Raw genomic sequence first — 16,723 nt, forward strand, 5'->3', positions numbered from 1 at the left:
TTACAAGGCATAAGTTCGTAGCGCTCGCTATGCAACTCTGATATGGCTTGTTAACGTTTATAAGGTGTGATATCTTTGATAAGGTGTGATATCTTTGATAAGGTGTCATATCTTTACATGAGGTGTGATCTTTGATAAGGTGTGATATTTGAGTTATCACAGTTTAGTGAATCAAGCCCTTTGTGTGGAATATTTTATATTTTCTACAGCCAGGGGAGGGGTGGGGTTAGTGTCATAAAACATGAAGCTGGACAAGAGCACCATGTTTTCCAATAATTATATTCAAACTGCTAATTAAATGAAAATATTACATTGTGTTACCTTCCATACTTGTGTTTTAAACTGTATTAAATCTAACCATTTTAGTTTTTATTTTAGAATTTCTAGAGTGCACAACTTAAAATTCCTATAGAAAAGATCAAAAGTTTTCAACCAACAAACCAATTCTTGGATGAAACTAAGGCCCCTTTCAGACAGACGACTGAACCACACACCTGTCAGATAGTTCAGTCTTCCTCTACTGTCCACAAGCATCTTTGGGCTCCAATTTTAATGCAGCCATATGGCAGCAATAGGGTCAACTAGTGGCAAGAGGAAAAAAATAAAAATAAATGTGGAAAATGTATGCAGCTATATAATGGACCAATTGAATCCCCCTGAGATGGAATCCGATTGGTACTTTATCAAACTGCATAACATTGCCTTCAAAATTTGCATACTCCTGCATCAACTGTTTGCATCTTACTCCCCGTCATCATTACTGGAATTTGCCTTCTTCATTTTTAAGGGGACATTAAATATCTACAAAAATCATAGTACATAGATAAAGATTTTAAAAAAAGGGGGGAAAAGGAGGGAAGAAAAACAAACTTGTCATCGATATTAATTTGGACATATCTGAAACTAGTCCCTGAAAATCCTCCAAAAATGTTTTGTAGTTTGGACCTCCCATATTTTTGTTCTGTTATTTATAATTTCTTGTTCTTTTTTTTTTGTGTTTTGTTTGTTTTTAGCTACTTTCAGGCTGGAAAGACAATGTAAACCAATTATAAATCTATGGAAAGACATTTATGCAAGACTTTACAGCCCCAACTCACATGTTTCTAACTGAATTATCCCATTATGAAAGCTTTAGGGGCATGTCCCCAATGGCACCAGGCTGGCAACATCTTCTAGTGGCTGTGATTAGACATAAATACATTTTAAAGGAACTGCCAATGATAGCAACAATTTGCTGTGACTAGATGTTGACACTAAGGGCCCTTTCTCACTAGCAATCCCTAGCGTTCGCGCTAAACGCTAGCGATTGCGATTCAGCAAAGTTCCAAATTCTCCCGGCAATTGCGATAGCGATTTTGCTATGCAATGCATAGCAAAACTGCGGCAAAAATCGCTCTGCGTCGCGAACGCGATTAAGTAAAAAACGAATTGCGGTAGTGGAAATTACCTACCGCGATTCTTATGTTATTTGGCAAACCGTAGCTATTTAAAAATCACTAGCGGTTTGCGATTTTGCGATTCAGCATCGCAATCGCTGCTAGTGGAAAAGGGCCCTAAGTCATATATGTGACATGGTCCTTAACCCCCCTGACGGTATGATTGCTGCGGCTGCGCGGCCGCCAGGGTTTTTTTTTAAACTTTTTTTTTTTTTTTTAGCATGTAGCTAGCCTAGCGCTAGCTACATGCTTCCCCCCTCCCTGCGGCGTCCCCCCGTCACCTCCGATCGCCGCCGGCGCCGCTTGCCCATAAGGAAATCCCGTTCTGAACAGGATTTCCTTGAGGGCTTCCCCCGTCGCCATGGCGACGACCGGAGTGACGTCACCGACGTCATCAACGTCGTGACGTCACACGGAGTCCCGATCCACCCCATAGTGCAGCCTGGTGGCGATTTGCCAGGCTGCGCAAGAGGCATGCGGGGGGGGGGAGCGGCCCTGTTTAGCGGCGGGTAGCGGCGCATCTGCGGCGGGCAGCAGCGATCGGACCAAACACCCAGCTAGCAAAGTGCTAGCTGCATGTTTGAAAAAAAAAATTATGCAAATCGGCCCAGCAGGGCCTGAGCGGCACCCTCCGGCGGCTTACCCCGTGTCCAGCACGGGGTTACCGCTAAGGAGGTTAATCTATTTTTCATATTTAGATGCCAAAACACCTTTCATATGTTACAGTTTTCTGTATATACAGTAGCAAGCTCATACTCCCAATTTAGACACCAATCATTTGCATTTGTGGATGTGGTGATGCCTATTTAAATAAGGCTCAGTTCAGAGCGTCATAACAATTAAAGAAAATGTAAATTCACACTGAAAAGTGTCTCAATAAAATATTGCTGTAAATAAAGATACTCCTTTCTACCCTCTCAGTACTCTGCTCTTCTCTCTCTCTCTCTTTCCCCAGCTGCATCAGACATCATTTCTCTAGCGTTCTTTACACTGTGTTTTGTACACTTCCTCTCTCAGTACCATTTATGGTTCATTATACTTCAGTGCTATGAACACTTCTAAGATGCTGCATGATTGTTTACATATTAGTAGTCAGTAGTTACCTATGTGTGTAATAATTTTGAAGGAGCCCCTTCTGAAGTATGGTGATTTGCTTATTTAAGGCCTTTGTGCTGGTCTACATTTAATTGTTAGGTTGTGATGACAGATTCATATCCCTATGTTTTAGATGAATGTTTAATAAATAAGCCAACACATTATTAAAGGAATACTATCGATGCCCAAGTGTTCTAAAATGACAGTGTGCAAATAATGTCTAAGTAGCTGTGTAAACATTTTCCTACTTTTCATGTTAAATATCAGAGGCAAAAACTGTTATTTATTGAGGGTAGGATTTAGCTATATTGGGACAAATCAATTGCAGAAGGGGTGTCTGCTTCAATGCACAGCCAGAGTTGCATATCAGACTACAGAAAGCAAATATCAAACATATCAAACTCTGAAAGCAAAAACAGTATGAAAAGCTGTGACAATTAGTTACATTTGCTCTGCTCTCTTCAGACACGTCAGTCAGAAACACAGGACACAGGATCTGCAGCTGTTGGGAGCTCTCTTCTCTGTCACACACAGAGCTACACATAGAGTTAACTGATCAAGTGTGAGGGGAATTTCCCCTCTCCTCATGGCTCAGTCAGCCGTCAGTTTTGGCGTCAGTAAACTCTGAAAGTATTTTGCTAACAGTAAATAAAGAAGTTGCTACTAAAATGTACACACCAGTACTTAGCAGCACTTCCCAAACAATTCCTGTGTCAATTGAAAAAATATGTGAATCGATAGTATTCCTTTAAGTATGTGTTTTATTTACACAAGACCAGGGTTCAAATCTAGTCTCTTCCTATTCAAAAAGCCAGTACCTATGCAGGGTAGGAACACACTAGGCAGAATTGCATATGCGGTTTTCATAGCCTTGGACCAGACAAGACCTAACATTACAGGGTGGCCTACTGAGTGCGCCCTTAGTGGCTGCAGGTTTCATGTGCTTTAAGTCCAAAAACACTATACAGATGTTAGAATTATTATTATAGTTGTTTTGTTGTCTTATACTTACTCTGCTAAAAATGAGTTTCCTTTTATTTTTATAGAGTTTTGTGCCATGAGAACATTTTGAAGCAATTAGTTGCGATTCTAGTTACATTTTGCAACTTACCCAGGCATGCCCACTGCTCCAAGGGCCAGGGATCTTGGTAAAGATTCAGGCCAGCTGGAAGGTAGTGGCACTAGTCCTTTGCCATCTGATATGAAGTGTGTTCTCCAGCCAGCCTGGGCAACATAGTATCCTCCCACTGGGAATTCAGAATTTTTACTTTCTATTACCCTATAAAATAAAGAATAACAACGATGTACAGTACACATTAAAGAGCGCACTACAAAACTGATAAGGAGAGGTGCGATTATATGCCAGCCCGGGTTCACTCCTTTCAACCCTCAACATCTAAGCTGTGTTTCAGAGGTTGCCAAGCCATTGGTGACTTGTGGCACATCTTATGGTCATGCCCTAAAGCCCAATCTTTGTGGGACTCCATATGGCGTCATATATGCCTATTTTATCTATGGACCAATTTGTCATTTTATCAGGCAATAAACCACCAGGTGTGAAATATCCCACCCAACGCTTCATCCAGCATGTCATGGCTACCACCAAAAAAACATTTGGCCGCCAATTTGGAAGCCTCCTAATTTGTCCCCTGATATAGTCTTCGAAATTTAAACCAGATGATTCTCTCTGAACATATCCTGAATAAAATTAAAGACACCCTGCCTCATTCTTTTAAGAAGTGGTCTTTGTGGATGGACTGGCAAGACAATGCGGGGCTAACATATGTTCTACTTTCCTTTCAGGCCTTCCTTGCCTATATTGTGATATTGTGACCAAAAACTGTACCATGTTCTATGATGCCTCTTATCATCTATTATGTTATTATGTGATTAGTAATATATATACCAACTGTACCCCTCTCCTTTTTCCTTCCCTTTCCTCCCAACCTTCCCCGGGCCAGTTGGAATGCAATAGATAACGTCCATGAACCATTTTCACTCCCTTTCCTATCATACCCCCCCCGCCCCAGTTATATTAAAATTTGTTACATCGATGTCAGCCAATGTCTTAAATGTAGTGAGTGTTGTTACCATCTCTGATCCCTCCTGTGGGGGTTAGTACACGTATGCTTTAACCTTGAGTGTCATGTTGTGTTTTTTTCTCAATAAACAACCTTAAAACTAAAACTGATTAGGAGTTTGATTCAAATTAAGCCATGTGGTTAAATTACATCCAACTTCTGGTGATGTCAAGAGCTTTTATACAATACTGAGACTCCAGACTGACAAATATGCAGGATAATACACATTCCAGTTAGTGAATGCATAATAACTTTGAGGATAGTACTTCCTAGTTCACAGTAGCTACGTGTCCAAAGCATGTGGCCAGACTTCACAATATGAGTATACCTGGGTTATACAGTACAACAAACAGTGTTGCAGTAAAAGCATGATCGCCACTTGCAATGACTCATTTACTAAGCAGCAAACTGGTGTGCACCATGTATGCGGCCTGACAAATCTGTACAGTAATTCATTAAGTGATTCCCAACAGTCAGCTATGATAACAGTGTTTCGCTGCCGCAGCTCCTGAAATTTATACATGACATTGGCTGAGGAATAATCCTTCAACAAATTGTCGGTATAATGTGTTAATGAAAGATATGCATATTTAATGGAACACTTTTCTGAACCCCGTGTGGAAGTGGATCAGGTCTTTTGGGGCCACTATCAGCAGGCATCTTATAGATGCCAATATAGATGCCAATGTTAATTATCGGCAATCGGGTACCCAGCTGGTCATTCGGGCGGCCAATGTGAGTAGTAGCCTATAGGCTACCTCATGGAAATAGCAGTAGCCCATCATTAATTTCGGCGCCCGAAAGTAATTAGGATTAGGCACCTTAAAGCGGTATAACACCCTGACATAATATTCAATAAAAACATGTTTTCCTACTTTTGATACGCCATACGGTTATCATATTTGCTTTTGTGCATAAGTATTATTATTCATTTAGAAATTATACGTTCCTAAAGTACACTTATTTTACTCTGAGAGCTGACTTTGCATTTTATTTAGGCATGGGACGACGAATCCGGCGAATCCACGAATCCCTCGAATATTGGGAAATATTCGAGATTCGTGGATTCGAATCCCGACGCCATTTTCCACTTTACGAATCCGCCGAATCCCGACGCTGCATCGCCGCGCATCCGCTGCTCGCACTCGTCCTCCTCCGACCCCCCCCCCTGCGTCTCCTCCGCCCGCCCCACGCCTCCTCCGCCCGCCCGCATACTTTGTATCAACTCAGCTGTCCAGTGGAGCGCAGAGCGGCAGACCTCTCGCTGACTTCCTGGTTCCCTCTAGTGACGGCTTTTACAATGACGTCATCAGTAAAAGCCGGTCCGGCCACTAGAGGGAACCGAGAAGTAACGACGAGGTCTGCCGCTCTGCGCTCCACTGGACAGGTGAGATGATACTTATGCAGGGGTGAGCGGAGGAGGCACGGGGATGGAGGAGGCCGTGCGGGTGAGCGGAGGAGGCACGGGGGGGGGGGGGGGGGGGGGGTGGGGAGCGACGCCTACCTACCTACCTACCTACCGGCCACTATACCTACCTACCTAAAGGCCCCCTATATGTACCTACCTACCTACCGGCCACTATACCTACCTACCTACAGGCCCCCTATACCTACCTAAAGGCCCCCTATACGTACCTACCTACCTACCTAAAGGCCCCTATACCTACCTACAGGCCTCTATACCTACCTACCTACCTACATACCTACCTATACTTAAGGCCTTATACCCTGCTACCTATACTGAAGGTCCCTTTAACTACCTACCTACCTACAGGACACTATACCTACCTACCTACCGTCCACTATACCTACCTACCTACAGGCCCCCTATACCTACCTAAAGGCCCCCTATACGTACCTACCTACCTACCTAAAGGCCCTATACCTACCTACAGGCCTCTATACCTACCTACCTACATACCTACCTATACTTAAGGCCCTATACCCTGCTACCTATAGTGAAGGTCCCTTTACCTACCTACCTACCTAAAGGCCCCTATACCTACCTACCTGCATACCTACCTATACTTAAGGCCCTATACCCTGCTACCTATACTGAAGGTCCCTTTACCTACCTACCTACCTACCTAAAGGCCCCTATACCTACCTACCTACCACCTACCTATACTTAAGGCCCTTTACCCTGCTACCTATACTGAAGGTCCCTTTACCTACCTACCTACCTATACTGACGGCACATATACCCTGCTACCTATACTGAAGGCCCCTATACCTAGTTACCTACCAATACTGAAAGCACATGTACTGTGCTACCTATACTGAAGGCCCCTATACCTTGCTACCTATACTGAAGGCACACGTACCTTGCTACCGATACTGAAGGCAGACGTACCTTGCTACCGATACTGAAGGCCTCTATACCCTGCTACCTACCTATACTGAAGGCACATATACCCTGCTACCTATACTGAAGGCCCCTATACCTAGTTACCTACCAATACTGAAAGCACATGTACCGTGCTACCTATACTGAAGGCCCCTATACCTTGCTACCTATACTGAAGGCACACGTACCTTGCTACAGATACTGAAGACACATGTACCTTACTACCGATACTGAAGGCACATGTACCTTGCTACCGATACTGAAGGCCTCTATACCCTGCTACCTATACTGAAGGCCCATATACCCTGCTACCTATACTGAAGGCCTCTATACCCTGCTACCTATACTGAAGGCCCATATACCCTGCTACCTATACTGAAGGCCCATATACCCTGCTACCTATACTGAAGGCCCATATACCCTGCTACCTATACTGAAGGCCCATATACCCTGCTACCTATACTAAAGGCCCATATACCCTGCTACCTATACTAAAGGGCCATATACCCTGCTACCTATACTGAAGGCCCATATACCCTGCTACCTATACTGAAGGCCCATATACCCTGCTACCTATACTGAAGGCCCATATACCTTGCTAACTATACTGCAGGCCCCTATACCTTGCTACCTATACTGAAAGCTACCAATATTGAAGGCACCCATACCTAGCTAGCTATACTGAAGGCACCTTTACCTCGCTACCTATGCCTAGGTACCTATACTGCGGGCAACTATACCACGGATCGCACAATTCTTATGTGCAGGATTCGTTAGATTCGGGATTCGAAAGGTTCGAGATATTCGAGAACCTTTTTAGATTCGGATCCGGATTCGGATTCGAAGAAATTGTGGATTCGTACCATCCCTAATTTTATTTATAACTGCTTTATTCATCCTCTAACTTAACCCTTCTGGCGGTAACCCCGAACGTAGTTCGGGGTACGCCGGGCAGGAGGATTTCTCAGGCCCTGCTGGGCCGATTTGCATAATTTTTTTTGCAACACGCAGCTAGCACTTTGCTAGCTGTGTGTGTACTCCGATCGCCACTGCTACGCGCCGATTAGCCGCTGCTCGCCGCCCCGTCCCATCCCCCCCCACCCCATGCGCTGCCTGACCAATCAGTGCCAGGCAGCGCTTACGGGTGGATCGGGACTCCCTTTGACGTCATGACGTCACCATGGCGACAGGGGAAGCCCTCCAGGAAATCTTGTTCTTTGGACGGGATTTCCTGATCGCAGATCGCCGGAGGCGATCGAAGCGGGTGGGGGGATGCCGCTGGACAGCGGCTATCATGTAGCGAGCCCTGGGCTCGCTACATGATTTAAAAAAAAATAATTAAAAAAACCACTGCTGCGCTGCCCCCTGGCAGTTTTTAATAGACCGCCAGGAGAGTTAATCAGAAAGCATCAGAAAGCATTTATGCTTGTCTGACTTTGTACAGGGGACCCGGCAGTGTGAGAGAAGGCTTTGTTTACATTTCTCACTTGATACAATTAAACACAAGATAACATTATGTAAAGTTCGGAAGCAGCCAGCTCTGCTGGAAGGGAAGCTTCTAAAGCCTGTGTTAACCTATTGAATGCAGTTTTAGTAAAGTAGAAATGCTGGGTTTCATTCCACTTTAAGGAGGGAGTTAGGGTAAGGTACCTCTGGGCACGGGATGCGGGGGAGGGTGGTTAAGGTTAGTTCTCTCTAGGGGGGGGTTTAAGGTTAGGCACCTTAACCAGAGGGTTAAGGTAAGGATAGGTGCTGGGTAGGTCGATATTTTACTCATATTGGCTTATGCCAGCGCCAAACTGAAGCGGTGCTGCTGCAATAAGTTATGTTAGAGGGCAAAATAGGTTGGGTAGTGGATCACATGGATACACTGTATGTAGTTAGCACTGGTACTAGAGCCTAGCTCATGGATGTTTTTCACTAGCAGCATTTTTGAGATCCGATTCCAATCGCTTGCAGATCGCAAAATGCAAGTTGCAGTACGCTAATTTTCAGACAAATATGAACTTTCTAAACAAACAAAATTTGCATTTCTTTTCTAGTCTGGAATTTGCACTTTGTGCAGCAATAGTTTGCAGTGCTGAAAAATTGGCAACAATTGTGGATTCTTTTCCACACCTGTATAAACTGAGTGACTAGCAGGAAGTGACTGGACAGTTGATTTCACAAAAGCATTTGACATAATATGTGCCATTAATCCTAAAGGTGATATATACTGTATATGCGTGCGTGCGTGCGTGCGTGCGTGCGTGTTTAGACTAGGTAAAAGTGATGCAATAATTTATCCCAACATCTTTTTTTAGGGGGCAGAGATGTTTGGCAATTACTTCCTTGCCCCTTACCAATAAGGTAAAATGTCACCTCTGCTCCAATAGATTATTCACACCAACAGTGCCTGAAAAGGGTTTATAGGTATAGTTTTATTTTACTGCAAGAGCCTTACCAGTTACTGTTACTGAGCTCTCCATACTGTACTGACCTATACAGGAGATAGGGCTTGATCTATACCATGAACCTTCTGTATGCAAGCTGGTGTAAACAGCACACTGTTATATTGTTATATTACTGACTGAAAACTGTTTTGAACTGGGTATTACATTATTATTCAGGATGTTTATAGGACTAGCTATCTGTGACTAGGTAAACAGTTGTGATTACCACACCGATGACAATATTTTGGGCAAAACATCGGGGGGTTAACTATAAAGGCAAGTAGTAGATGGAAGACAGATTTTTAACAACATGTTATATCACACATTATAAGGAATCAGTGTCAGGAACCCAGATATGAACTACTTAAACACAGTGTCAGGAACCTAGATATGAACTACGTCTAAACTTTGCAGGGGAAGAAGGCCACTCTTTCATTCTCACAAATCTCCTCATCCTCAACTCCTATTCTGCAAGAGTTTTTTACATTTGAATTTTTTTTAAGGGAACCTAAACTGAACTGAAAAAAAGACCACCCTGTGCCCACGACGTCCTGGAATGATCCTCAGGTTCCCTGCAGTGGCTGAATGTCGATTTTGGCGACAAAGCTAGTCCCCGGCCACTGCACCTACGTGGCCCTGGCCAGGCATCCTCGATCACGCTCCCGGAGCTGGAAGCTGTCACCGAAATTGAAAGCCACTCCGGGGGACCATAGGATCGTTTCAAGATGGTGGGAACACAGTGCAGCTGCAGGGTGAGTGAAACTTTTTATTCAGTTTATTTCAGGTTCCCTTTAAAATGAATCTACTTTTACAAATCAGCCTTACCTGCCAACTTGGGATCCTATCATGACATCCCCTTCCTTCATCATTCTACCGCTGTATGGTCTGTGAAACACAGTTCAGAAAGACACTGCATAAACATTGCATAATTAAAATCTCATCTTTAATTCAAAATAAAATACAACACTAAAACACAAGAGAGTATGAAGAGTAAAAAAAATAAAGTTTTTTCAGCAAACTAACACAGCATATTGCTTAGATTCTTTTGTATGCAGAATCTAATATGACCCAGGATGAATGCAACCCTTGCTACCTAATAATGAATTATTTCTAACTAGTAGACCTAAGCCCGTTTCAAAACGGGCTCTAGGTCTGTGTTGAAACCCCACCTCCCTCTCCTCCCCTCCCTCTCATCCTCCCCCGTGACTGCCGCACAGTCACTGCGCGCCCGCCCCTTCTGGTCCTGTCATCCCTCAGCTCTCCTCAGTGTATGAGTCCCTCCCTGCACATGCGCAGTAGCACAAAACACGGGACACACACACACACAGGAATGGGACGCAGAGACAAAGGGGTTTTATTATAGAGGATAACTCCAGAATAGCTTGTAGGACAACTTAAAATACCTGATGATCTCCAGCCTGGTGATGGCTTTAGTAAGCCAAGCCTACCTTGAAGGGAATGTCCGAGGTAAGAAAAAAACAAGTTCTACTTACCCGAGGGCTCTTCATGCCCCTGCCAGCTCCGGTGTCCCCTTCTTTGCAGATGCCTGTGCAGAACGCTCGCACTTTATGTAGCATGAGGAAAGTTACAATTTTTAATTTTAGAGGTACATTTTCCCTCCTGTGTAAGGTTGTTATATTTTTTCACTTCCTGTATTGTCATGGGCAACCAAACATGAGTAAAGTCGTCCGAAACCCTGCATCACTTGCTGAAAAATGTAAGAAATAAAATCTTGACTTGCTTTTCATTTGTATTTTTTACCTCATGTACGGATCCACACTCAGAAACACAGATTCCAGCAACAATTCTAAAAATAGATATAAAAATGTTTCATGAGATATTAAATGTACAATCAGTATTAGACAAGAAGACAGGTCAGTAACAGTAGATTCCACCATTATTAGAGATTTCTGTTGGCTCTCAAATTGTTAAAAAAGTCCCTTTGTTGCCCATAACAACCATATTTCAAGGCCTGTAAAACACATATTTCTTTCAGGTGGTGACTTACCATGACTTACTGTAAATTAATGAAGAAGTACTATTATATGCCTTGCTCTAACGCCTCTCTCTCTCTCTCTCTCTCTCTCTCTCTCTCCGTTTTACTTTTTAACTACCGCTTACTTGGCTTGAAGGACCACTATCGTAAAACAAAACAATTAAAATACACGTGTATACATACTTACAGTATATTAAGTGCATTTTGCCCAGATTAAAATGCACAATAAATTATTTTTTTCCTAAGGGCACAGCTTGTAATGCAGGTGGCCGCTTATTTTACAGAAATGCATGGTACTTGTGTTGCTGGCCATTGCAGTGCTGATCTCATTCAAACTTCTCAGCACACCAAATGCAGGAACACTCTGCTATGCAGCATATGGGTGGAGACATCAGACATGCTGTCTATACACTGCCTGATGTCCGTGCGGATCACACTAGCGCTGTGTGTGAACAGGCCCTAAGTTCCTGAAGCTAACAATATGCAGTAAAATATCTGACAGATCTAACAGGTTTCTGAGTAGTCCTATTGGAAATTCTCATTGAGAATTCTCATGGTTTTCCTTATTTTCAAAATCACATACTGAATGGCAGTTGCTCAGTGCAAATGCCAGAACAGTGTGCAATTGAGAAGGGTGGCACCAAAATGTGTGACACCATGGATAGCTATCATTACAAATACTCAACAAAGACATCCATGTTTGGCTAAGAAAAAATGTCAATAAATGAAACTCAATAAAGGGCAATCATCTTTATTAGGAGACATATCCACTTTAAAAAATGCCAACTAAAAACAGTGGTATGGAGCTGGCAGAACATACTGTACAGTAAAGCCAATGGTTGTAGGAAATTACTGAAAAAAACACAAAACCTTATGCAGTCAGACATCATTATTATAAGTTCCTTACCTCCATCATTGAGTGGTGGCAGCTCCTTTTCAACTATCTTAAAGTCCTCTGGTTTTGGGGCACCAACAAAGTGCTTCACCATGATCCATGACTTAGACAACACCATGTTTATTCACCTATAAAACGTGAGATAGATTTGATATACAAAGCATGTATTATCAAAGTATATCTGAAGCAATATTAACAAAAAGCCCTGTTTGTTGTCACCACTGACCACATAGGCCATTAGCTGCGACATACAGTATATTCACTGGATTTGAAGCTAATGCAGCTCTCACAAAGGAGGATCTTGTTCTGGTTGCATGCAGCTGGGGCCCAAACAATGCCCCTCCAAAGTCACACTCAGCATTTCATCAACAAGGGCAACTACATGTGGGTATGATACATCAACACACTCTTATTTTGGTATTTGCAAATTAGATTTGGGAGGTCCAACTACTATCAGCAACTTCAAAACTTGATAAGGGCTGGGATCCACTACAGTTGCTTTGCAGCAATCGTATAGCACTCACGTTTTGGTAAACCGACACAACTTCAAAGGTTTTCCTGGTTTCACAGGGTTTCCCAGAGCAATCACAATTTGGCTACTGTAACCACCAAACGCTACCAAAATCGCCAGTAAACGCTCATGAAGTCGCTTACAAAACTCATTAAAAATGCTAGCAATTGCGCTAGCGATATGTAGTGGGTTCCAGGCCTCATTGTTGTATGTACTAACTTGAGCTGGAATTCAAACCCTAATCAAATGCTCAAACCCTACATCAAAGGTATCTATAATGGGAGGGATATGGAGGCTGCCATATTTATTTCTTTTTAAACAATACCAGTTACCTGGCTATCCTGATGATCCTCTGCCTCTAATACATTTAGCAATAGACCCTGAACAAGCATGCAGCAGATAAGGTGTTTTTGACATTATTGTCAGATCTGACAAGATTAGCTGTGTGCTTGTTTCTGCTGTTATTCAGACACTATTGTAGCCACATAGATCGTCAGGGCGGCCAAGCAACTGGTATTGTTTAAAAGGATATACTGTAAATATGACAGCCCCCATATGACTGATAAAAGTGGGACATAACCTGGGACACATTGCAGCCTGGGACAGGGGACCCTGAACCTGGGACATGTCCCAGGTAAAATGGGACGTCCGGTCAGGGTACCTCAGGCTGCGACCCCTCCAGCCCCCCAAAATGGCCCGAGGGCCCTGGGCCCCCCTGCGGAGGCAGGGGTCGCATCCCCTATTGTTACGCCAGTGTTTAAATCACTTTAATTCTAGAGTATAGCTTGAGCAATGTAGTAAATACGAAGGAGGCACTCAATTGGCTTCAAACTTGCATTTTATCAAATCCCGGTAATACACCTACAGTAATACAACATTTGATAAAACGCAAGTTTGAAGCCAATTGAGTGCATCCTTCGTATTTACTACATTGAACTGTGTGTGGAGTGGTGACCCACAGAGGGATTGTGCATCGGCAACATAGACCTGACTAGGCCTATTCCACAGGGACTCACTGCAGTTTGCTTGTTGTGGACTATAGCTTGAGAAAGCCTTGGCCCATGTGTGCCCCAGTGCAGTCTCTTGCAATCTCTATGCCATTGTATTCTAGTAGTGATAGTTAAATTCTGCCTATTGTTGCAGCACTGGCACTGTATGCACACTCCTGCCACTTTAGCATAGTAAATGTAACAGGTGAAACTTACTTGCTGAACACTCCTGTGTAGTACTGAGCTTCCTTTTCTGCAAATGTATCAGATCTCTGTCACCTCGAGAGGAACGTCGTTCTGTGCCCTTTCCTCCTCCTTCTCACAGCAGCTTCCCCCTTCTCTGTCCCCTCCTCTCATAAGCAGCAAACTCATGGTGATGTGATAGGAATGCAGTCTCTCCATTATGCAATAGCTCTTTTACTTTTCATTCAAACTGATTATTAAAGTCCAGAACAAGGCAGGAACAAATAATAAACTATGAAATGTAATTATGATGTTGTCAGCACTGCCTGAAGTGACGCTGAATAAATATGCAGCCTAGAAGAGACTAAGGATGCCCCTTTCGCACCGAGTCTATAGTGTGACCAAAATGCAATGTAAGGGCCAGTGCGAACTAAAAAGCGCTAGCATAATCGCAAAAAAAGGTGATTTTTTAGAGCGATTCTAGGCATGTGCCTAGCAATTTTCTAATCATGCCTAGTGATTTTTGGAGCGTTTTGGTGTAGCGTTTTTTATTTTTGTTACAGTAGAGCTGGCACTAAACAGCGTCTGTAACAAAAACGTTTGGAAAATCGCTCTGTTCTAGAGAGAGATTTTTCACTTTCCTATACTTAACATTGAGGCTGAATTGCCTCAGAAATGCTGCAGGACCCGGGTGTGTGCTTGGGAGAAAAGCACATCGCTTATGTGTGATACATCCCATTCAAATACATTAGCCAAGTGCTTTTCAAAGCGCTAGCGTTTTTAAAAGCGCTCAAAAGTGCTTTTGGTGTGCACCAGCCCTAACTGAAAATTCACAGCTCATTACTGCTGCAGTACCACTATAGAGTGAGGGATACAGTACAATGGAAGTACACCTCACTGCCACAGTAAACGCATGCGTTACCCAGTTAACTCACAGCATGCTGTGCGTTGCTGTATCGGAACCCGCCACACTGCACTTGATGTATAAAGCCCCATAGGAATAATATTGCATTGTGTAGTGATGCGGTGATACTGTCCGACGCGACTTAAAGAGACACTGAAGCGAAAAAAAAATTATGATATCATGAATTGGTTGTGTAGTAAGGATAATTACTAGAACATTGGTAGCAAAAAAAAATATTCTCATATTTTTATTTTCAGTTATACAGCTTTTTTTTATAACATTACATCATTCTCTAATCCTTGCAGTTTACACATTACTCAGCATTCTAAAAGTTTTTGCAGAACAGGCAGTGAACTTTTGACATGTCCTGAACTGTTTTCTGCAAAAGGAAAACACAATACAGCTGAGATAACCTAATCATAAGTCAGAGCTCTCCAGACTTTCAAAGTCACAGAGCTCAATGGCTATTTGCATAGATAACAACTGGAGTTTCTTAAAGTGGACCTGAACTGTAATTTAAAAAACAACAACTTTGGAATCCTTTTTAAAAATCATAGTCAAAAAACTGTGCAATATATGATAAAAACGTGAATAAAACTCATAATATAAACAATTGAATTCATCCCCTCCCACCTGTGATGTTGGATGCTGCGGCAATCACTTGATAACTTCCCGGCAGGCTTGCAGAGAATGCTGGGAAATCTTGTAAATGCCACCTATGTATTGTGCTCGCGAGAGTTCTTGCAGGCATGTTTTGTTTACTATTTACGTGACGTCCTCAGCTGGCGTCTCCTCGGAAGGCAGAAGGGGAAATGACAGGCAGAGCGGACTCAGTGAAGCAGACAGCGGAGGGAAGAGAGAGGAGATTAGAGGAGTGGAGAGGAGGGCGAGAGAGCTTTTGGAGGAGCGACCACAGACATCACAGGGAAGGATACAGGGGAGAGCCTAGCAGAGTAGATGGTGGAGGGGGAGGAGAGACTGGGAAGCGCAGTAGAGGGACAGTGCTCAACAAAGCACTCACCCAGCAGACTCACGCCTGAGTGCACAGAGGAGGATCCCCCCTCCTCCCCCCCTTCACAGCACAGAGCCCAGCAGACGAAGGAAGGGGGAGAAGGGGCCTGCATCAGCTAATACAGCGAAGAGCTGTGCTGTCAGACTCAGCACTACAGTCAGCACTCTCCCATAGGTAGGTTGCAGCAGGCAGGGGGAATCCCCTCTGGCATCATCCAGCTGCCCTGGTCTCCCCTATAGATAGCACTGCAGAGGGAATCCCCTAAATTAAAACTCTGAAGCTTTGACCTGTATAGCTGCAGCACAGTGACGTATGACAGTCATACATCACTGTTGTGTCCTCAGTAGCTGCTGCATGCTTTCTGCTCCAGGAAATAGAGCATTGTACACAGTGTACACTTTTATCAGACGCACAATGATGTGCTGCAGCTTCAGAGGTGACATCAGTTTAAAGACCCAGTGGCTGTATCAGGATGTCTCTACTTCCTGGAGCAGAGTGCAGCAGCTATAGAGGACACAACAGTGATGTATGACTATCATACATCACGCTGCAGCTTCACAGGTCAGAGCTTCAGAGTGTCAATTTAGGGGATTCCCTCTGCAGCACTACCTATAGGGGAGACTATGGCAGCTGGATCACATAAGGGGATTGCCCCTGCCTACCATGCTAACTACAGGAGGAGGGGGGGGGGGGGGGCAAGAGATGGTTGACATGAGACAGGATTCGCTAACTAGGGTAGACCAGGGCAGCTGGAAGCTTGAGAAAATCAGCTGAAACAGCTTACTTTACATGTGAAGTCGTGTGACAGTACAGTGCAGCAGCCTTACAGTGTCAGTGTCCTG

General features: G+C 43.6%; 1 protein-coding gene across 2 annotated transcripts in view; it reads right to left on the minus strand.

Moving 5' to 3' along the window:
* LOC137516276 (prostaglandin reductase 1-like) overlaps positions 1-15,923 on the minus strand; it is a 43,423-nt gene extending 27,500 nt beyond the window's left edge. Inside the window, exons 1-5 of one of the 2 annotated variants that reach the window (XM_068234349.1) lie at positions 15,503-15,923; positions 12,295-12,410; positions 11,153-11,198; positions 10,217-10,276; positions 3,643-3,810 (exon numbers count right to left, since the gene is read on the minus strand). In XM_068234349.1, the coding sequence (XP_068090450.1) occupies positions 3,643-3,810; positions 10,217-10,276; positions 11,153-11,198; positions 12,295-12,400 (380 nt within the window). In that variant the 5' untranslated portion in view covers positions 12,401-12,410; positions 15,503-15,923. Of the gene's footprint in view, positions 1-3,642; positions 3,811-10,216; positions 10,277-11,152; positions 11,199-12,294; positions 12,411-13,998; positions 14,112-15,502 lie in introns of those variants that run through there. The other variant, XM_068234348.1, reaches the window with a different exon arrangement.
* Positions 15,924-16,723: the final 800 nt, after the last annotated feature.

The sequence above is a fragment of the Hyperolius riggenbachi genome, chromosome 1 (genome assembly GCF_040937935.1).
Source record: "Hyperolius riggenbachi isolate aHypRig1 chromosome 1, aHypRig1.pri, whole genome shotgun sequence".
Classification (NCBI taxonomy): domain Eukaryota; kingdom Metazoa; phylum Chordata; class Amphibia; order Anura; family Hyperoliidae; genus Hyperolius; species Hyperolius riggenbachi.